The 23,001-nt window shown below is 38.7% G+C and overlaps 2 protein-coding genes across 5 annotated transcripts in view; one reads left to right on the top strand and one right to left on the bottom strand.

The window, feature by feature from the left end:
* Positions 1 to 19,392, top strand: part of Rap1gds1 (Rap1 GTPase-GDP dissociation stimulator 1) — a 96,740-nt gene extending 77,348 nt beyond the window's left edge. For 2 of the 4 annotated variants that reach the window (XM_042701584.1, XM_042701582.1), the window contains 8 exons: positions 1,511 to 1,654; positions 2,384 to 2,515; positions 3,828 to 3,962; positions 5,445 to 5,570; positions 6,608 to 6,744; positions 9,013 to 9,139; positions 12,936 to 13,064; positions 17,551 to 19,392. In XM_042701584.1, the coding sequence (XP_042557518.1) occupies positions 1,511 to 1,654; positions 2,384 to 2,515; positions 3,828 to 3,962; positions 5,445 to 5,570; positions 6,608 to 6,744; positions 9,013 to 9,139; positions 12,936 to 13,064; positions 17,551 to 17,678 (1,058 nt within the window). In that variant the 3' untranslated portion in view covers positions 17,679 to 19,392. Of the gene's footprint in view, positions 1 to 1,510; positions 1,655 to 2,383; positions 2,516 to 3,827; positions 3,963 to 5,444; positions 5,571 to 6,604; positions 6,745 to 9,012; positions 9,140 to 12,935; positions 13,065 to 17,550 lie in introns of all 4 variants that reach the window. The other 2 variants (XM_042701583.1, XM_042701581.1) reach the window with 1 other exon arrangement.
* Tspan5 (tetraspanin 5) overlaps positions 12,234 to 23,001 on the bottom strand; it is a 161,967-nt gene continuing 151,199 nt past the window's right edge. Inside the window, exon 9 of the transcript XR_006151075.1 lies at positions 12,234 to 12,253. The gene's annotated coding sequence lies outside the window, so the exon portion shown is untranslated. The remainder of the gene's footprint in view (positions 12,254 to 23,001) is intronic.

The raw sequence follows: 23,001 nt of genomic DNA, 5'->3' as shown, positions 1-23,001 counted from the left end.
TGCAACAATGAAATGTACAAGTCGTTATGTTGAAAAACTAACTTTACAACTTTGGTGGGGGGCGGGGAATGATGGGAAGGGGAAACAAAAGATAAAAAAATGTAATTGTAACCCCTCTATATGGTATTTTCACAATAAAAAAAGATAGCACCAAGGCTCTAAGTTCAAGTACAAGGATCAGCACGTGTGTGCGCGCATGCGCGCACACACACACACACACACACACACACACACACACACACACACACACACACACAATGATTAAAAGAGAAAGTCATCAATATAGGTATTTTAAAGGTTTTCTCCCTATCAAAAAATTTTTTATTCTTCTAATTTCTCCCAAATTGCTGTATATGAGTTATATACACAGCATTAAGGAAAACAACAACTAAAATAAAATCAGACTAAAAAGTTAGGTTTAAAAATTTATTTACAGCAAATATATTTCAAGGTCAGTTGATTGGTATTTACCTTACGGAATATCAAGTATACCTAAATTATTTAGATAGGCCAGTTTAGATTAAAACATAAAGGTTAAAGGTGTATCTCTGCTCAAGGCATTAGGTATATAAAAAAATTGATTTGATGTGGAATGAAGTTTACTATGAAAATTACTTTTTTTAAATTAATTAGGATGTAAATTTTTAAATATTTGTTGGTTAATCATTAGCTTTAAAGTTTTTTCCTTACAACTTTTATGATAAACATTTTAAAACATATTAAAGAAAATCATAGCCTGTGAGCCAGCTTGTACCTACACTTGAGATGGCTATCAATTACTGGAAACTTGAGATCTTTTAAATTATATAACTTTTGAAGTTATATAAATTTCACTGGAGAATAGATATCTGTATAAATATAAAATCTCAATATTCTTATGGTACAGATTAGTGTTTATTAATAGCTCTTTACTTTTCAGTTGCTTTGTTGGTTTTTTTTTTTTTTTTGGGGGGGGGGTCCAGTTGTGAGGCCTGAACTCTGGGCCTGGGCGCTGTCCCTCAGCTCTTCAGCTCAAGGCTAGAGCTCTACCACTTGAGCCACAGCACCACTTCCAGATTTTTTCTTTTTTGCTTTATGTGGTGCTGAGGAATCGAACCCAGGGCCTCAGGCATGCAAGGCAAGCACTCTACCACTGAGCCACCTTCCCAGTCCCAGTGCTTTGTATTCAAGACCCCTAGTGAAGGAATTTTAACTTTATAATGTATGTATGTTGTAAGCATATATATGTAGCATTGTGCAACTTTTAAAAGTAATCATATCTAGAGTAAGAATGATATTCGCAGTCTTTACATGCTCAGAGACATTTTCAAAGGATAATTTGAAATGGAAAAAAAATGCAATTAGTTTTTGGGTTTTTTTAACTGCAGTGGCCACATTGGAAGACTCAAATATTTGAAGGTGTTTGATTTGAATCACATTTTCCTGATTTCTTAAAATTCTTTGTAATGATCACTTACAGAGCTCCTGTTTTACCTAGGATTTTAGTGATTTTGTTAACATTATTTTTCAGATGCTATTAAACTTCAGCTGGTGGAAGCAGGGCTAGTAGAATGCCTGCTAGAGATCGTTCAACAGAAGGTGGATAGTGACAAAGAGGATGACATTGCTGAGCTTAAAACGGCTTCAGATCTAATGGTTTTATTACTGCTTGGAGGTGAGTCAGATGGTTTATGTGTATTGTGTTTTCTGTAGATACCATACTAGACATTTTATCATTTTCTTACTAGCTGTTGATGTGATGATTTTGAAATCATACGTATATCATGAAATCATAAATATATCATGAAAGGAATTACAGATGATGAATTTAAAAAAGAGAAGTTTTTACTATCCTCCAGTATTTGAAAGTGCTATCATAAAGATATGCCACCAAAGCCAGGCACCGGTGGCTCACGCCTGTAATCCTAGCTACTCAGGAGACTGAGATCTGAGGATCACGGTTCAAAGCCAGCCCAGGCAAGGAAAGTCCGTGAGACTCTTATCTCCAATAAACCACTAGTAAACCGGAAGTGGCGCTGTGGCTCAAGCGGTAGAGCGCTGGCCTTGAGCTGAAGAGCTGAGGGACAGCGCCCAGGCCCAGAGTTCAAGCCCCACGACCAACAAAAAAAAACAACAACAAAAAACAGAAACAGAAAAAATATGCTACCAAATATGTAAAAGCTAGATGGCTACTTGGAAGCTTATACTAAGTTTTCTAAACAAGTTTTCTAAACTCTGCCATCTAATTACCATGAAAGGCTTAGTACAAGAGAATCATTACTTTTCTCATGATGAATGTAGTAGTTTGTGAGGTGTATAGTTTCCCAATATTCACTTAGAATCATGGATTTGTTCCTCCTAATTTTATTTCTCTTGTTTAGCTCTCTGTCTGATTTACTTCCAGATGAATCCATGCAGAAACTGTTTGAAGGGGGAAAAGGCAATGTATTCCAAAGAGTGCTTTCTTGGATTCCATCAAATAACCATCAGTTACAGCTTGCTGGAGCATTGGCAATTGCAAATTTTGCCAGAAATGGTAAATGTATTAATTCCACATTTTAAAATCAATGTTCTACATTTTTAGAATTTTTAGAAATGTTTCTGTGCTGTGTTCTTAGTTTTCCAGAAATCTCAAATGCTTAGGACTTTGTTATCAAACTTCATATTTCATATAGTTCAACTAAATACTGATCGTTTAAAAATCATGAGTAATGATCATGAAGAGCTTCTCTTGAGCACCTGGCTTTGCAGAGATTAGTAAACTTGGATCCATTCTAAGTATGCATCTTTACTTGGCATTTAATTTGCTTTGCAGGCTCTCTACTTAGAGCTTTATATTAGAATAGCCACAGCCCTTCCAATACTCGTCTCATACCAGGACACGCGATAGAAGGTTTTTTCCCAGTAAGCTTGGCCTTAGCATTCCTGCACTGGTGGCCACTAATTTATACTCTTATACCCAATAAAACTTAAGTAGAATGATCCTCTAGTTTAATGTAGAATATTTTACTTAGCTTAATCATATGTTAGAAGCTCCCAACCTCTGTTTATAAAATCTGGCTATCCACTCCAGAAATCTCTTACTGAGTCTAAGAAAATACAGATTGTCTTCTTTCAATACAGGTTATTGATTTTACTCCGTAGTACAGGTTGAATACCCCTATCTAAAATGCTTGGGACCAGAAGTATTTCATATTTTGGCTTCCTTTCAGATTTGGAAATACTTCTGTGTACGTAATTAGATGTGTTCGTGACAGGACCCAAGTCTAAACATGAAATTTGTTATTTTCTTTATACCTTATTCATATAGACTGAAAGTAATTTTGTATACCAAATGAACCTGCATTTTGAACGTGGTCGATCATATAAAGCCAGCTGTGGAATTTTCTACTCACAGCATCTTGTCAGTATCTAAAAATTTTGGATTTTTTGGATTTAGGCTACTCAGATAATTATTGAAGATAAATGTGGAGTACTATTAGTAGTTCATTATAATCTTTCTGCTCTGTAAATGTTGACTTGCTCTGTAAAATATGACTTGACTTCAGTTATAGTATCAGCATAACTTAAACATCCTTCACTAGAAGTAAAAATTGCTGGTAAACATTTTAAAAATAGAGTTTCTACTTGCTTTTTTTATATATGTAATCAAGACTCTTTAATTTTTTTTAATCTATTTCCAGAATGTTTATAATCAGACTTCTCACTCAGGAAACAGAGATGTCTAACTCTGGTGAAATAAAGAGTTTGGATTCATTTTATTTGGAATGTTTGTTTTCCCTAATGTAAATGGGTAGACATCAATTCATAGACAATTTAATAGAGGAAGAAAATTGCTTTTTTTCCAGATGGAAATTGTATTCACATGGTAGAAAATGGAATTGTAGAAAGACTTATGGATTTACTGGACAGACATGTAGAAAATGGAAACGTAACTGTACAGCATGCAGCTCTTAGTGCCCTGAGAAACCTGGCCATCCCAGGTAAGGGAAAAAGTTGAGGCAGTAATGCAGAAAATAAAACACATCATCTGGGAAGGCACTTACGGTGTGGAACTTGTGGACCTCCTCTGACTATGAAAAGAAAAAATTATCATTCACATTTTCTTTAGGTCATGGGGCTTGAACTCTGGGCCTGGGTGCTATCCTAGCGCTCTTCAGCTCAAGGCGAGCGCTCTACCGCTTGAGCCACAGCGCCACTTCCCGTTTTCTAGTAGTTTATTAGAGATAAGAATATCACGGACTTTCCTGCCTGGTCTGGCTTTGAACCGCAATCCTCAGATCTCAGCCTCCTGAGTGGCTAGGATCATAGGTGTGAGCCACCAGCACCTGGCACATTTTCTTACTAATATGTTTTTTTGTTTTTGTTTTGGTTTTGGGGTCCGGTCGTGGGGCCTGAGCTCTGGGCCTGGGCACGTCCCTCAGCTCTTCAGCTCAAGGCTAGCGCTCTACCACTTGAGCCACAGCGCCACTTCTGGCTTTTTTTCTTTTTTGCTTATGTGGTGCTGAGGAATCGAACCCAGGGCCTCATGCATGCAAGGCAAGTGCTCTACCACTGAGCCACCTTCCCAGTCCCTCTTACTAATATGTTAAGTAAGTTTTCTGAGACAATATAAAAGTAATCTTTAGTGTGTGTGTGTGTGTGTGTGTGTATATGTGTGTGTGTGTGTGTGTGTGTGTGTGTGTGTGTGTGTGTGTGTGTGTGTGTGTGTGTGTGTGTGTGTGTGTGTCTTGGAGCTTCAACTCTGGGCCTGGGCGCTGTCTCTCAGCTCTTCAGCTCAAGGCTAGCACTTTACTTGAGCCACAGCGCCACTTCCAGTAATCTTTAGTTTAAAGACCAAAATTCTATTACCTTTTGTGAACTCTTTTTCAGCTTTTTTAAGCCTCTTCAGGTGAAATAAGAAATGACATCAATTAATAAAATCTCCTTTTAAAAATGGTGATCTAATGAGTTTTTCTGTTTGTTTGCTTTTTTCTCCTATAAGCAGACATACCATTTTTAATAGTATTAATGTGTCTTTATGTTAAAGGATTTGAGCCTTGAGATCATATTATTCCAGTAAGTGATACTAATGATGGTTAAAACTATTCTTTCTTTTTGAAACTAAATTTCTGATAAAGTGAAATACTGTCGTAATAAAGGTCCAGGTTATATACATTTCATTTGTTTTGTATAACTTAGTTTATGAACATTTAACAAGTTAAGGAGGTGATAAAGAGAAACGTTAAAGTTTCAGAGTTCTGCTTTTTGTAAATAAGATGTCAACATTTTCAGATTTTTCCTTTATAAATTACATAAGTAAATGCCATGTACCTATGGTTTTACATACACACACATACAAAAATCTCATTCTTAAAATAATATTCTAAGTAAAATATTCTAGTAAATGTATCATAGGGCCTTAACGCAATAATATATATTGAGTGTTTATCAAGAATGCTAACACCATTTTCCTTTCTTTCTAGTTGTTAATAAAGCAAAAATGTTATCAGCTGGGGTCACAGGTGCAGTTTTGAAATTCCTTAAATCTGAAATGCCTCCAGTTCAGTTCAAACTTTTGGGGACTTTAAGAATGTTGATAGATGCACAAGGTAAAAGAAATGCTTTCAAAGTTGCACTTTGGCTATGGTGTTCTTCATGTACCCCTACTTTAAAAAGAACTAACAAAAAAGCCAGACAAGCACACAAAAGCACTTTAAACATTCAGAATTATATAAAAGCAAATGTCAAATAAATGTTTAAAAGACGAGCTTATTTGTTCAATTCTCCTGCTTTTGCTATAACTGAATTTGTTTGCTTATTTGTTTATATTTTTTATTGGTCATGAGGCTTGAACTCAGGGCCTGGGCATTGTCCCAGAGCTCTTTTGCTCAAGTCTAGCATCTACTACTTTGAGCCACAGCGCTACTTCCAGTTTTCTGGTGGTTATTTGGGGATAAGAGTCTCACGGACTTTCTTGCCCAGATGGCTTTGAACCACAATCCTCAGATCTCAGCTTCCTGAGTAGCTAAGATTTTAGGTGTGAGCCACCAGTGACTTATAGCTGATCTTTAAAATGGAACTTATACTATATGTCTACTAGTATATTCAATCTGATTTTATGTTGGCTTATGATCAGTTTCTGAGGATTTTTGTGTTTTTACATTCCATAGCATTTTTACCTGATCTTCAGAATCATGTTTCCAGACAGTGGCACAGAATTTTTCAAATTCTGTTTTCAAACAGAGAACACTTACCCATTTGAAGAAACAGACCTAGAAACGAACAAACAATGTATTTACTTATTCCTCAGGTCTTGCCTTTTCTCTGTATTGATTGCTTAGAGTAGTTATTTAAATCTCCTTTGTTTCAGTCTATCAAAGTACTGACAGGCTACTAAACTTTTCCAAGAGAGTGTGAAGTCATTTATTTTTACATTTTGTGTGGAAGTCTAGAAGTTCATAAGAAAATACCTAATAGCCCGTCATCAACAAAGAGTATTTACAATGTTTGCTTTTGTAAAATTGTCATGCTTATTCTTTTTTAGACATGTAGTTTTCCCTGTACAGTGTGACATCTTTAACAATGGTTTCAGTTGATTGCCTATCAGTGGTTGTTATTTTTTGGTTTGCCTTCTTTTCTATAGCAGAAGCTGCTGAGCAACTGGGAAAGAATGTTAAATTAGTAGAACGTCTAGTGGAATGGTGTGAAGCCAAAGATCATGCCGGTGTGATGGGCGAGTCCAACAGACTCCTCTCAGCCCTCATACGACACAGCAAATCAAAAGTAAGCTACTGGGCTGGGAATGTGGCTTAGTGGTAGACTGCTTGCCTTGCATGCATGAAGCCCGGGTTCAATTCCTCAGTACCACATAAACGGAAAAAGCTGGAAGTGGCGCTATGGCTCAAGTGGTAGAGTGCTAGCCTTGAGCAAAAGAAGCTCAGGGACAGTGTCCAGGCCCTGAGTTCAACCAGGATTGGCAAAAATAAATAAATAAATAAATAAATAAGTTACTAAACGTTAATGTGACCTTTTTGGAAACATCATTAGACCCCAGATCAAAAGCTTATCTTATATAAATTAAGTAATCAACAATTATTCTTGGAGAAAATGAAGATGGAACTTTAATTTTTTTTTAAGTTGTATTCTATTGTAGTACAGCTTTGGAATCAGAGAGACGAGCTTGAATTACATCTCTAAATGGTCAGTCTTTAAAGTCTTTTATCTTTAAATGGTCTAGTCTCTTCATGTCTAGTTTTCCTACTATAGGAAGGGCTGTAAGGGCTGGGAAGGTGACTCAGTGGTAGAGCGCTTACCTTGCATGCATGAGGCCCTGGTTCGATTCCACAGCACAACATAAGGAGGAAAAAAAAAGCCGGAAGTGGCGCTGTGGCTCAAGTGGTAGAGTGCAAGCCTTGAGGTGAAGAGCTGAGGGATAGTGCCCAGGCTGAGTTCAAGCCCCACGACCGGAACCCCCCCCCCCAAAAAAAAAAGGGCTGTGAGGATTCAGTGAAATCATATATACCCACGTGCCCAGCTGCTGCCTGGGACATGAGAAGCACTCACGGAAGGGTACTCTTGCTCCTCCTATTGCTATTTTTTTAATATGCTGATCTAGCTGCTCTTACTTAGAAATTAAATGATACCCAGGTGGTATATGATGCCCAATCCATTTTCATGGCATTATCCAATCTAATAGTTACTGGCACATGGTGGGTAGTGAATAAATAAGCAGAAGAAAGGAAAAGATCACAATGATAGGAAGCTAGTTAAGTGGATCAGAAACTGATTTAATACCTTGGTTATCTTTGCCTTTTATTTTATCTTTCATTATTATTGGCTTTATTGTTATTACAAAGGTGATGGGCAGAGGTATTACAATTACACGAGTCAGGTCATGAGTATGTTTCCTTTCATACAGTGTCTTCCCTTTCCTCACTCTCTCCCATTCCTGTCTTTTTTTTTTAAGCACTCTTTTCTAAGGTGAACCTTTTAAACAGTTCATTTATTTTACAACTGCAGTCTTGATTGTGTATGGAAAGTCAATTTGGAATTCCAATTCGCCACCTATTTTCATTTTGTTTATCTGCACAAGAAGGTGACAAGGAAAAAAAAATAAAGATATGTCTTCAGTTGCGTAAATCCCTTCGTGTAAATAGCAGGCTTTTCTACAACAGATGTCCCCAGTGGTTCAACTCAGGTGTGTTCCCTACTGGATGGTACATCTTGAACTCTTTCCCTGGGGAAAAATGGATGTTAACTAGCCCTTCCCATTACCTGTCTTACCCAGACCAGCTTAAAAATGTATACATTTTCATTGGCAACTATGGCAGCACCAGGGAGTATGTTGATAAGACAGCATCATCCATGAAAGGCAGAGGGATCACCTTGGATACCCTCTTCCAGCATAGCTGCTCTCTGGGACATGTTTGTTTAGTTTAACAGTAAATATGTAGATGCTTGTAAAGTACAGATGTCATAAATATTATGTTTCTTTGAAAGAATTAACAAGTGAAGGCACAAATACATAAACAACCAGTACTCGGCTCCCTTTATTAACAGATTTATTATGTATGGCTTAGATCAAGAGTGACCTAAAACAATTTTCTTAATGTATAATATGTGTATTATATATTTTATAAAAGCCATTACCTAAAGCACCTGGAAAACAATTATCTGGCACCGTCATAAAAAATAAAATTTAAGAACACCTTAAATTCAAGCTTTATTTTCCTGTCATGGATCCTGAAGTAGGTCTGCACATTTATTTCTTCTGGTGGCTTCTCGGCCTCTCTCCCCCTTGACAAGACATGCAGTGGTCTTTTTTCACTTAGGCAATTTAAGTTGTCATCGTTGGATGAATTTCTTTGAAGCTAAAAGCTTTTTCCTTTTCTTCTGTGAGAAAAAAAAAAAAGATAGGTAAAATGTAATGATTCACACAGGACAGTGTTACAAGACCTCTCGAGTTACCAATACATCAACTGATGGTAATGTAGGGTTTTTTTTAATATTTGGAATTAAAGTTTGTAATTCTGTGATATTTGTTTATTGTAGGATGTAATTAAAACCATTGTACAGAGTGGGGGCATCAAGCATCTAGTTACCATGGCAACTAGTGAACATGTAATAATGCAGAATGAAGCTCTTGTTGCTTTGGCACTAATAGCAGCTTTAGAGTTGGGTAAGTACCTCAGTGACAAACTTATTTTCTCCTATTTTTATCTTGGATGGAAGGAAGTACAGGAGTGGAATTAAAGTCAGATGGAACCTTAGCTGGATGAGTTTTGCCAATATGGTATTTACTTTTTATCTGGATATATGGAAAACGGTATTGTATAGGTTGTTGTTACAACTGCTTCCTTTGGCTGTACTTTTTAGTAACATTTTTAGGGTAGTGCTTTAAGGTATAACTTTTAAGTAATATCTCCGGTGATGGCCACTTAGAGAATATAAAAAGACCTTTCCAGCAGGCTTTACAGGGAAATGATACAATTCTTACAATAGCATAGCAAGTAGAGGCTGCTACTCTCCCCATGACCTGGGCTTTCCCTTCCTTCGCTGCTGATTCCACTACTGATCCTCTCCCGCAGGTCTTCCCCATCTCCGTGGCTGCTTTTGCTTTGTTGCAGTCCCCTTGCTCTTAAATTCTCATCTTCAGTGTCACTTTTCTGGGGGGTTTTTTGTGTTCAAGTTCCCAAAAGCAGAGTCTAAATGGTTCTGTTAGTGTCTGTCTAACAAGTAGCATCCCTCTGGGCAGAATTCTCCACAGGAAGTCAGCTCATACACATCTAGTATGTGACGAGTAATCTTTGGCTCAAGAACCAAGCTCTAATATAGCCAGCCAAGGACAGTAAGTATCTCAGAGACACAAAGCCTCTGATTGAAGACCCAAGGCTATTTTATATAATATAATAACTGGGGAGTTAAGGGGTGGATCCTGTCCATCTCAAAGCCATATACGTAAATGCTGCAAACTGATTATATATGAATCCTGCTGATGGTTTTATATCTATAATTCTCACATTGAGGCAAGCAACTTGCCAACTTGCCGCCCAGGGAGAAGAAATCAAAACATCGATAAACATGGTATTCTTGCTGTAGTGTCAACATTCATTTAGATTTTAAGGATAAAAGCTTTGAATTTTTGTCATCTTAAGTGATTTATGCTGGATTGGAGTTATTGCTCAGGTGGTAGAGCACTAAGCCCTGAGTTCGAGCCTCAAACCAGCACTAAAAAGAAGAAATACTTATGCTTATTCTCAGTGACTACTCTGTGAGAAGGATGTTTAGAGATCCACTTTGGACATAGAATTTGAGTCATATAGAAGTCCACAAACCTTTCACTGGGAGGTTTTGGGACAGGGAAGGAGACTTGTGATTACAAACCAAGTTCACTACCTGGTTTAAGATGTCTTAGAGTAGCCAGACACCAGTGGCTCATGCATATAATCCTTGCTACTCAGGAGGCTGAGTTCTGTAGCTTGCTGGTTCAAAGCCTTCCTGGGCGGAAAAGTCCCCATGAGACTCTTATCTCCAATTGGCCACTCAGAACTGGAAGTAGAGAGCTGTGGCTCAAAGTGATAGAACACTAGCCTTCAAATCAAAGAGCTCAGCGACAGTGCCCAGGTCCTGAGTACAAGCCCCATGGCCGACTGGAAAAAAATAAATAAATAAAAAAGGCTCAGAGTAATGGAAAAATTCCAGGAAATCCTTAACCTTCCAAGCCTGAAATGATTCTGAGTTTTGCCCCTAATAACCAGACAAGCTGTAACACTGTCACCACCTTCTGATAGCTGAGCGTTTGCTGAAGTCCATTTAACTTCATAATAGAACTACAACACATCCTCATGGTCTTATTGTTTCCAAATGGTCCCTTAAATTTCTTGAGCCCAAGATAGAAATAAGCTCATTGTACCTTTTTGATTCACAACACACTTTGAAAAGGAATTATCATAATCACCTAAAATGTTTATATAATAATATCAGGCTGGCATTTTAAAATTTCTGTCCCTTTCTTGAGGATAATTTTAGATTCATAGGCAGTTGTAAGAAATAATACAGATCACTTATAATCATAATTGCTCCCTACTTTCATTATGTTCCACCCTACCTTGACCCCTAGAACCCATTAATTTGCCTTTCACTACTAAAATTTTCCCTTAAATATCTAGTGATCCTCACGAGACACTATGTTGAAATGAGCTATACAACTTGTGGGTGGGGATGGGAGGGAAAACCTGGGAGAGAGTGAGGGAAGGGGTGACACTGTTCAAAAAGGAATGTACTCTTTACCTGACACATGTAACTGTAACTCCTCTATGGATCGCCCTTACAATAGCAATAAATAAATAAACAAACAAATAAATAATTTCCCCTTCACAATTGTATATAATTAGATCATAAAATCTGTGACTTTGGGAGGCAATTGGCTTTGTTGTTTGCTTGTTTTTTTCCTCAGCATTTATCTAATTTGTGTTATGCCGGATAGAATTCTGTGGTACATATTTTGACCAGTCACCTGTTGAAGGCATGTAGGCTGATTCCATTTGGGGGATTAAAAAGGATAAAGCTCCCTGAGTGTTTGTGTACAGATCTTTGTGTGTCCATACATTTTCACTTTTCTGCCTGTGAGTTCAGTTGCTAGGTCATCTAATAACTGCATGCTTAGTTTTCAGAATAACTGCCAAACCTTTTTTGGAGTGGCTGTACTATTCTATACTCTCACTAGCATGGACTGTCTGAGTAGCCTGGTTTACCCTGCATCTTCACCAGTGTTTACTGGTTTTGTAACTATTTCTTCTTTTAGTTATTCTGATAACTTCATTGTTTGGCTTCTTTGTGGGTTTAATGACCTTTCCTTAATTGCTACTGACACTGAATGTCTTCTCTTGTGTTTATTTGCCATCCATTATATATATATAATATATAATATATATTATAATATATAACATATATATATTCTTTAGTGAAATCATTATTTACATCTGATGCCCATTTTCTCTTATTCACAGCTGGCACTCTACCACGGAACCATACCTCCAGTCTGCCATTTCTCTCTCTGTCTCTGTCTCTCTGAACTTCTGAGTTCTAGGAATTCTTTGTTCCAAAAGGTTTACAGTTCTGCATTTTGCATGTAATCTTCTACTCTGTTTCGAGTTAATATTTATATAAATCTGAGGCTTAGGTCAGGGTTCCCACACACACACTCCTCCCACCACCATGATGTCTAATTTCTTTTTACCATTTGTGGAAAAAGTCCTTCCTTCATTGAATAGATTTTGTACCATTGTCAAAACTCAGTGAGCATATATGTATTGGTTTATTTCTAGTCCTTTATTCAGTTTCTTTGATTTATGTATCTGTCTATATCTACCAGTAATTCTACAGTATTTTGATTATGGTAGCTTCATAGTAAGTCATATTATATCAAGTCAGAGAATTTTTCCCACTGTTTTTTATCAAGGTTCTTTTAGCTATTATGGGAAGCTGTGGTTTTCCACAAAATTTCCTGTGAAAGCTTGTCTGTTTTCCATAGAAAATCTTGCCGGGATTTTGAAGGCAATTTATTCTGAGTCTATATATGTTAAAGATATATACACAAATATCTACAGAGGAAATAGATATAACTTACAAGATTTGTTCCAAAATTATTTGGGATTGATGAAATAGGATGGATGATGGCTCTAAAAGGTGATGACAGTATGTATGAGTATGCCATCTTTTTTGCTCTTGTATTTGTTTGAGATTTTCCACAATACAGATGATTTTAATTGTTTCATATGAAAAGGAACGTTTGGTGTTGAGTGTTAAGCTCAAGTCCTGAAATGTCTACTGAGCTCTAATTCTGTCTGTGCTTCTCACAGTTTAACTGAATCTTGTCTATCTTGTCTTTTGAAAGTGTTCACATGCTTAGTTTCTAGGAAGAGGAAGTAGTGGTTAGCCTGAGGTTATAACTTACGCTTTGTTTTATATTTTAGGCACTGCAGAAAAAGATCTAGAAAGTGCCAAGCTGGTACAGATTTTACACAGGCTGCTAACAGATGAGAGGAGTGCTCCTGAGATCAAATACAACTCCATGGTCCTGACCTGTGCGCTCATGGGATCTGGTTTGTATTTCTTCTATCATTTGATGGCTGTCAACATGTGGTCCGCATCAAATATTAGTCATAGAGTAATAATAAATGGTGACTATTTAAAAAGCAGTAGAAATGAATTTGTGGGGACATAGCATCATTTTTACACTGACAATATTCTCAAGAAATTCTTACTATAATAGAAGTATCTTATGGAAAAAATAGGCAAAAATCAAATTAAATCATTTTTTAGTAAGCCTAAAATGTTATTTAAATTTTTTTTTTTCCTGTTCTGGAGCTTGAACTCAGGGCCTGGGCACTGTCCCTGAGAGCCTCTTTGTACTCAAGGCTAGCTCTCTACCCTTTGAGCCACAGCACTACTTCTGGCTTTTTCTGAGTAGTTTATTGGAGATAAGGGGCTCACAGACTTTCCTGCCAGGGCTGGCTTTGAACTGTGGTCCTCAGATCTCAGCTTCCTGAGTAGCTAGGATTACAAGTATGAGCTACCAGTATCTGGCTTTAAAATGTTATTTTTATATAAAAGGACAAGTTCTTATTTTTATAAGCTATAATACTAGCTAAGGACTTTGATCAAGAAACCACTGGGATCCATTGGTCTGTGTCGCTTAGTCACTTGGACTGAAGGTAAGTAGTGTTATTGAGTCAGAGCCCTCTACAAATGCAAATTAGACCCTGGTGGTTGCTGGTAACATTGAGATGCCTGTGCTCTTGCTGGTTTTCTGGCTAACTGTTCTGTCACTTGCTGAGAGAGGGGTGTTTTGAAGGCTTCAGCTATAATTGTAGATTTGCCTATTTCTCCTCCTCACCAGTTTCTTATTAGCATATTTTCTAACACTCTTGTTTGCTAATATAACTTAATATAACTTTAGAATTGCTGTGTCTTTTGGACTGGCCCTTCTCTCAGACCTTCAGACCCCTATTTCCCTTCAGACCCCAGCTGTGCCAATTTTCCTTGCTCTGAAATTTACTTTATCTGATAGTAACATTAGCTACTCCTGCTTTCTTTTAAATAACATTCTCATATCTTTTTCTACTCTTAGTATTAGTCTTCTGTGTGGTTATAGGAAGTGAGTGTCTTTGTAGACAATATTTAGTTGTCATGTTTTATAATCCTCTCTGTCAGGGCTTTTTTTCTTTTTAAGTTGTATGCAGGCATTCTATGTCTTCAGCCATGCCCTCAACCCTTTTGTTTATGTTTTCTTTTTGAGATGGGGATGCATTAACTTTGTCTGGATTTGCAGTCCTCTTGTTTGCCTCCTGAGGGTAAGGAAGAATTATAGGCACTACCTCCATGCCCAGATTGCCAACAGGCAACCCATCAAATGAGAAAAAAATATCTGTTAAAAGATTAATACCCAAAATATATGAAGAACTTACACAATTTACCACAAAAAGCCAAACAAACGCCGGGCGCTGGTGGCTCACACCTGTAATCCTAGCTACTCAGGAGGCTGAGATCTGAAGATTGCGGTTCAAAGCCAGTCCAGGCAGGAAAGTCCGTGAGACCCTGATCTCCAATAAACCACTAGAGAACCGGAAGTGGTGCTGTGGCTCAAGTGGTAGAGCGCTCTCCTTGAGCTGAAGAGCGCAGGGACAGCGCCCCAGCCTAGAGTTCAAGCCCCATGACCAACCCAAAAAAAAAAAAAAAGAAAGCCAAACAAATTTGCCTTTTAATTTAGACCATTTACATTTATTATGATGATTGCTGTATAGGTCTTAAGTCTGCAGTCTCACATTTTGTTTTCTGCTTTTTGTTTTTTTCTTTATCTTTCTCTGTATTGAACAGCTTTCAATTCCTTTATTCTCCCTTATTTAGAACGTAATTGTCTTAAATATTTTTCTCTGTATATTTAAAACTAAACCGATATAATTCAGAGAGCTCTTCAAAAAGAAGAAATGTATGCAGTATTTGCCCACTTTTTTTTTTTCAGTTGTAGGGCTTGAACATCTGGGCCCGGGCACCGACCCTGATCTCTCCAGTTCAAGGCCAATGCTCTACCACTTGAGCCACAGCGCCACTTCCAGTTTTCTGGTTTTACCCACCATTTTTTAATTGCTTTTATTAAAAAAAAAAAAAAGTGACCTAATGGCAGAGTACTTGTCTAGCATGTATGAAGCCCTGGGTTCAATTCCTCAGTACCACATATATAGAAAAAGCCACAAAGCACTATAGCTCAAGTGGTAGAGTGCTGGCCTTGAGCTGAAAAGCCCCACAACTGACCAAAAAAACAGACTTCATTTCCTTTATGATTAAGCAACTCTTTCAGTCATTCTTTTAGGTTAGGCCTGCTAGCAACAGATTCTTTTAGTTTCTCCTCATTTGAAAATTGTATTTTCTTTGGATAGAGGATTCTGGGTTCATACGTTTTTCTGTACGTGAAGAATATTGTACTGCTTCCCTCCACCTTTCTGGCATCCATGGTTTCTGGTGAGAAACCTACTCTATTTTGTTTGCTATTTTTCCTCTTACAAGTATGATGTTATTTCTGTCTCTTAAGATTTTTTTCTTTGACCATAGTATGCCTTAAAGCATGGAATTGAGTTTATTCTGTTAGAAGTTTTCTCAGATTCCTAATCTATAAGTTTGTGTCTTTTACTAAATATGAAGTCTTTAACTCTCTGTTTTCTTCCTATCCCAGATCTTGAGATCTTCAGTTGTAGCCCTACAGGGCTCTGAGGCCTTGGTATTATTTTCCCAGTTTTTTTTTTTTTTTTCTGTTGTTCAGATTGAGTCATTTATATTGTTCTTAAAATTCACTGAGTATATTACTCTTAAAATTCACTATTTCCTCTTCTCTTCCATTCCAATGTTGACTCTATTTTTTGAGTTTTATTTGAGTCTAAACTCATTGAGTTCTGAAATTTTTATTTGCTTCTGATTTTTCTATCTTCTAGACCCTTGATGACTTCAGTCTTTCTGTGTCTGGCTTATTTCACTTAGCATAGATTGTTAAAGCTCATCACTGTTACAGTGTCAGGATTCATTACTTTTTAAGACTGAATAATATTCCATTATATGTATACAGCACACCTATTCTTCCATTGCTGGACATTTGGGTTGTTTCTATGTTTTCACTTAGTGAATAACATCACTGTAAATACATGTGAAAATGTCTCTTCAAGTCCCTGCTTTTAGGGTATACACATAGCAGAACTGCTGGATCATCTGGTGAGTCTTAAGTTTAAGGAACTGCCATACAACATTTCTCTTTTGCTGAGAAAGGCCATTTTAATGATTGTGAGGTAGTATCTTACTGTAAGTTTGATTGGCATCTTCCTAATTATTGATGATGGGAACTTTCTCATGTGCTTTTGGTCTTCGGGAAAATGTCTATTCAGGTCTTTTAACATTTTTTTTAAAGCAACTTGTTTGGCTTTTTGTGGTAAATTGTGAAAGTTCTTCATATATTTTGGGTATTAATCTTTTAACAGATTTTTTTTCTCATTCAATGGGTTGCCTGTTGATATCCTTTGATACACAAAATGAAATCCAATTTGTCCAATTTTCCTTTTGCTATCTCCACTTTTGACATCATGCCCAAGAAACCTTGCTTAATCTAGTGTCATGATGTGTTTACTCCATGGATGAAAGTTTGGTTTTGAGTTTATTTTTGTGTATAGTATACTGTGGCCTGAATTGAACTTCCTTCTTTTTCCTGTAGCTATTCCGTTCCTCAATGACATTTGTGGAAAAGACGGTCCTTTCCTCCATTGTCTTGGCACTTTTGTAACAATTATTTGACCATGTGCCAAGTTTTACTTCTGAGTTCCTTATTTTCTTCTACTGATCCATATGTCTGTCTTTATCCCAGTACCACACTGGTTGATTATGTAGGTGTTTATAGTAAGTTTTGAAATCAGGAAGTGTGAGGCGTCCAGTTTTGTTCTTTTCAAAATTATTTTGTAGATTTGGGTCCTTTGAGATTCCATGTGAGTTTTAAGATGAATTTTTCTGTGTCTACTAAAAGCTTGTTCAGAGATAAATTGTTGATTATATCAAAATAAACATATCAGTATGAGGAATGCTGATTTCCAATAGTAAAGGTTAAATGGATGGAGAGAAAGTAGGGTACAAAATCTGAACCAGGTGCCCAGTGTTACAGATCATTGTCAAGGAATATGAAGTATAAACTTGTTGCAAAACTAATTTAGCAGGTTCTAAGGAATTTTAGGAAACTTGGCTTCATGTTTGAAATGATAATAGGATTAATGTTGTCCATAACTGAACCTTTAGATCAGATAGTGTGTTCTGTTCATCATTAATCAGTCTTAGGTCACAGAACTCAAAAATGTGACAAATACAGTTGTTATTACTTATTACAGTGCATTTCTAAAGATATTACTAAGCTACTGATTGTATTTTTTCCCCCAGAATTAATACTAATTTTATAGCTCTACCTCATCAAAATAAACATTGTTTGTCTGTTTGGGGGAGATGATGTCATAAGATTGGGACAACCTAACAGAAACATATCTTGTACCTGGTTTTTTCTTCTAGAATCTCTACATAAGGAAGTCCAGGATTTGGCCTTTCTAGATGTGGTATCCAAACTTCGCAGCCATGAGAACAAGAGTGTTGCCCAACAGGCCTCTCTTACAGAGCAGAGACTTACTGTGGAAAGTTGAGGACAGTTCCTCTGTACAACAGGCACCATCCCATCTCTGATTTCCCCTTTGTCCTCCGTCCAGCTGCCTCCTCCACTTCATTCTCTACCACACCACTTGTGCATGCGTGTAATGTTCCAATACCAATTGAAGAACTGCAGTAGGTACCTGCCTAATAAGATTTCTAAACCCATAGTTAGCGTGAACATGACTGTCAAAACAAAGTCTCCACCCATAACTGTTCTCTTGTACTCCTGTTGCTTGAAGCTACATTAAGTAGAATGTGCATGTTGTAGTCCTATGATGATGTAAACTTGGTACTACATAATGACTTGCTCCTCACATGCGGTAACCTACATAATAATGTACTGGTAAACTAGGAACAGAGAATGCACCAGGATCTGTCTAGCCTCTTTAAGATGAAATTGAATAGTACACATAGCTCCATGTTTTGGTGCTTGGAAAGCACCAGTGACCAAAAAAAAACCTGTATGACTGCTCACTCATTAGTCATACCTACTGATGTCTAGCAAACGGTACCTAGAGTAAAATAATTCCCAGTGCTCTCACTTTCTACCCTATGTTTTCCCCTTTTTCCTAAGTGTCATAGACAACTGAAACTACTACCGACTTGGACTTCGATTTCTTAAAGTTTCTGGCTCCATATTTGACAGTCATCAGTAGCCTGATGTTGAAAACTTACGTGGTTTTCAGTGTGAGTAGTACTGAGGGATTAAACAATCCCTCTTGCTTTGTACCATCTCGGGTTTTTAGATTCTGATCTATGTTGTTTTACCTCACAACTTCTTCCATCCGTTAAATCAACATTGTCCAATACTGTCTTTAAAAGTCATCTGGCATTTGTTTTCAACTGAGAATATCTATCTGAGCATCGTTCATTGGAAAATGGACTATGGGATGATTTTTTTTTTTTAATTTTTCATCATTCAGAATCAAGGAGTCTCATCTTTGGTTGTTGTAAATCTTGTGCTGATACTAACAGGACACAGGAGGAAAGATAAAGAAATACGCTTGTCTGGACTAAAGAAAGGAAGGCAGGTTATAAAAGCCATAGTAGCCAGTCCAGTCCATCCTGCAGATAGCCTCATACCGATCACTGTTAGTGTTTCCACTTTCCCCCTGAGGACTGCAGTAACCTCAGGCTGTCGGGAAGCCGACACACGGAGGAGAAGAGCTCTTTTGGCAAGACACAGTGTGCTCTTCACTGCCACTTCCACCACCAATGGGTTTTTAGAGCTTTGATACACAGTCTCTGTAAGTTAATCAGAATACCCCTATGACCCACCTGCTTTCTCCCCATAGCCACAGCTGACTACTAGCGGCCCACGAGGGAATGTGGGCTCCATTGCAGAGGGACTTTCTGGCAGTAGACAGGGCTGCCAAGGAGGTGATGCGGCTTGCTTCTCCCCAGTGGGAGGAGGTACCACATGTCTTTTTTGGGGGGACAGGGGTGATCTAAATGGGACTATGACTCTGTGACAGCTACAGTTCAGAAAGTCAAAACCCTAATGAAGTTAAAAAAAAAAAAAAAACTTGAAAATAAGGGACGGTTGCAAGTGTTGATGCTACACGTACTGTAAGAATGATCTGGTTTATTGTCTTTCTCCTGGGCTGGATAGTGGACTCTATTTTGTTAGGTATTGAAAGACATCTGTAATGTTGCATAATAGACTGTCCATATTAATAAGTTAATAAAGAAACTATATCAAACTATCATGGCATTATTTGGTTTATTATACCTTTTAATAAGATTTCCAGCTCCTAATACAGTGTTTGCTTTTGTTGATGCTATTTGTTGAATGAAGTCCTATTCCCTTCAATTTTCCAGCTTGCCTGAATTAATTCTAAATAGACTGAGGAGAGCTGATAAGAGGACTTTGAGATTTAGATAGTTTGTCTAATTGCAGATAAAAGGTAAAGACTCCATAGTAGAATCCTACTGAAAAACATTATATACAGAAAACCTCAGAACACACATCCTAAAGTCACAAACTTGAGAGAAGCCCAGCATCTGGGCCAGCTGCCCAGCAACTAATTCATCCACCTACTCGGAGCTCCCTTCTACAGCAGACCAGGTAGAATTCACATCAACAATACACGAGGAAGACCAGAGGGCTGTATTTATGCCCACAAGGGTCCACTAGATTCACCAGTGTTCTGCTAGGTGACAGCAGTTATGCTAGCCTTATCTCCTACTTTAAGCTTGAGAGGCTACCAGTAAATTGGTTTGCTGCCTAATAAAAATGTATTTTAAGGGAGAGAAAACAGTGCAACAAAGCTTTAGCTATCCATTTGCACCATTTCCGAGCATCACAGGAAAGCAACAAGAAGCCAGAAGGTACCTGAGTGAAATTAATGTACTTGGGCAGGAAATGTAGTTCTGTCAGTGGTAGAAAGCTTTCCTCACACAGGCAAGACCCTGGGTCCAATCTCTAGCACAGCACAAAGGAAATGTGTTAGAAGCAAAGAAATGCTAAGGCATTCAAACAATGTGTTAAAATGACCCTTCTCACAGCTCCATTCAGCAACTTGGCACTTTGCTTAACCACCTAGCCAGATTGTAATTTCATTGTGCTCCAAACCAAAATTGACAAACACTGGCCCAGAATCCAGTGTTTTTCTTGGTAAAATGCATTTGGAGAGCATATCATGGCACAAATGGAGATGTGGAGCGGAGTGTTCAAGATCCCACCTGATTTTCTCTGGACTGGAGTAGAAGGCAGCCCTGTCGGCAGGCACTGGCTGGAAGTGGTCTGAGCAACATACATGGGAAGAATTCAGAGTGAAATGCTATCCGCAGCATCATTAGGGGGCCTCATCTAATTCCAGGAACAATGTCTAGCTATTAAAGCATTTTCTTAGGTGGGCATTTTACCCTGAGTGTGCTTTTACTCTGAGCTTAAATGCCCTCATTTCTAGAGAGCTACAGCATTTCTAAGCCGGCACACATGCACACACACACACACACACACACACAAAGTAACTGGCTGTTGTGATGCATGCCTATAGTCTTAGCCCTTAGGAAGGTAGGTCAGGGGGGTCAAGTTCAAGGCCAGCCCAAGCAAAGTTGTTATGACCCAAGATGTATAGTTGAAAGACATTGTTCCTACTCCAGTAGTAGTTGGTCATTTATTGATTCCCAGAATCCTACAGGAGTCTGAGAGAAGAAAACACTGGCTATAACTTCAGCTTACTGACAATAATGAATCCCCGTCTGCATGTTTACTTTTAATTTTATAATTTGATATTTTTGATGGCCATTTCTTAAATGGTACCCCACCCCCACCTTTTAGGAACAGGGCTACCCTGTAAAAAACAGAGCCAAAGCTGGGCACCTGTAGCTCACGCCTGTAATCCTAGCTACTCAGGACACTGAGATCGGAGGATTGTGTCTCAAAGCCAGCTCCAGCAGAGAAGTCCCTGTGAGACTCCTATCTCCAGTGAACCACTCAAAAACCAGAAGTGGCACTGTGGCTCGGGTGGTAGATCACTAACCTTAAGCACAAAGAGGCTCAGGGGCAGTGCCCGGGCCCTGAGTCCAAGGCCCATAACCAACAACAACAAAATGAGTCGAGTGATGGGGTGAAAAAGGGGCCAAACTGCCTGCTGGGACCTGTGCACGCTTCCCCATGGGCCCAGGCACTCTCCAAGCCCTCTTTGTTTTGAGGCCTTTTGCAGTAGTCAGTGCATACCACCGTCCCTCCACTACCCAGACCAGAGCAGGTCAGGGAAATTCTGCTCAGCCTGGCTGGGCTTACTTCCTGTATGTCTAATACAGAAACAAACCCTGAAATAACAAAACCAGCAAAGGAGGCAGCGGGGACATTTGAAGGTTATCCATGTACATCAGCCCATCAGGCAGGAGAATTAAGAGCCACAACATGAGAGATACTAACTGGAGGTGCTCTGACTTTATCCCTATGTGCAGGAAGTTAAAGAAAGTGAGTGAAATGATTAAGCTTTATGTTCATGACTGCGCAAAGCACTAACTCGGAAATCCCTCATCTCTCTCTCACCTCTTGTCCTCTGTTCCCCTCCAAACAATTGAGAACTGTCTGATTCCTCTGAGAATGGGCCTAAGAACGTGAGCCCAGGCATGCACCCGTGGCATGACCTTCCAAAAGCACCTGGTGCTTCATTTCCTGTACAGGAGAAATTGGCCATGCATTTATGTGTTTGATAACCTGATGGTCATGTAATTTGTGTAAAGCATGCTTTGTTAGACCTGTCAGGCTAAAACCTGACACAAAGCTCCAGAATGCTCTTCTAGCCCAGGGTGAGTAATTCCCACAGTTGCAGCATCATGGCATGTATAGACACAGATTTCTCACTTACAAAAACTTTCCACAGCCGGGCACCAGAGGCTCATGCCTGTAATCCTAGCTACTCAGGAGGCTGCGATCTGAGGATCGTGGTCAGGTCAGGAAAGTCTGTGAGACTCTTATCTCCAATAAACCACCAGAAAACCAGAAGTGGCATTGTGGCTCAAGTGGTAGAGTGCTATCCTTAAGCTGAAGAGCTGAGAGACAGTGCCCAGGCCCTGAGTTCAAGAACTTTCCACATTACTATGAACTCGTGACATCATTTTGTAAAATGCTAAGCCAGCCCTTTGAGATCATTTTTGTTATATTTGAGAAGGGTCTCAAGTCTTGCGTAGGCTGGCATAAACCACGATCCTTGTTTGCACTTCTTGCCATAGCTAGAATTACAGGTGTATATCATCACAACAAGTTTTTTTCTGTAGAAATGGTGTCTTGTGAACACTTCCTGGGTTGGCTTTGAACTGTGATCCTCTCTATGTCTCCCAAGCAGCTAGTGTGACAGGTATGACCCACTAGGCCCAGTTGGCCTCTGTTTTAATGGCTGTATATTCTTCAATTCTCTTGATGTAGCGTAAGTCTTTTTTCCCCCATATCTGGACAATTAAGACATATTTGAGTCTTAAAAACTGAATTGCAAGTTGTGAGCATTTCAGACACTAAGGACATTCCTCCACTAAAATCGATCTGCCCTGCCCTGCCCTGTCATCTGCTTTCTGCCAATCCTAAACCAAATGCCCTTTCCATCACCGGTCACCATGCCTCACACGCATAAGCTCAGCTTCTCGAGACGTGTATGTAGGAGGATCACGGTCCAAAGTTGGCCTGAACAAAATTGTAAGGAAAAAAAAAAAACTAAAGGGAGAAAGGAATCCTCGCCCACACTGCAGGAGGCTTGTGGCAGGTGGCTGTGGCCGGCTTGAACTGGGCATGCCAGCCCACAGTCCCCACCTGCTCCACATCCCCTGGAGACCGGTGCAGACACCACCCTGACCATGAACGTG

Source organism: Dipodomys spectabilis, unplaced genomic scaffold (genome assembly GCF_019054845.1).
Source record: "Dipodomys spectabilis isolate Male_0828 unplaced genomic scaffold, ASM1905484v1 ptg000297l, whole genome shotgun sequence".
In the NCBI taxonomy this organism is placed as follows: Eukaryota; Metazoa; Chordata; class Mammalia; order Rodentia; family Heteromyidae; genus Dipodomys; species Dipodomys spectabilis.
This window is presented reverse-complemented; position numbering and strand designations above follow the sequence as displayed.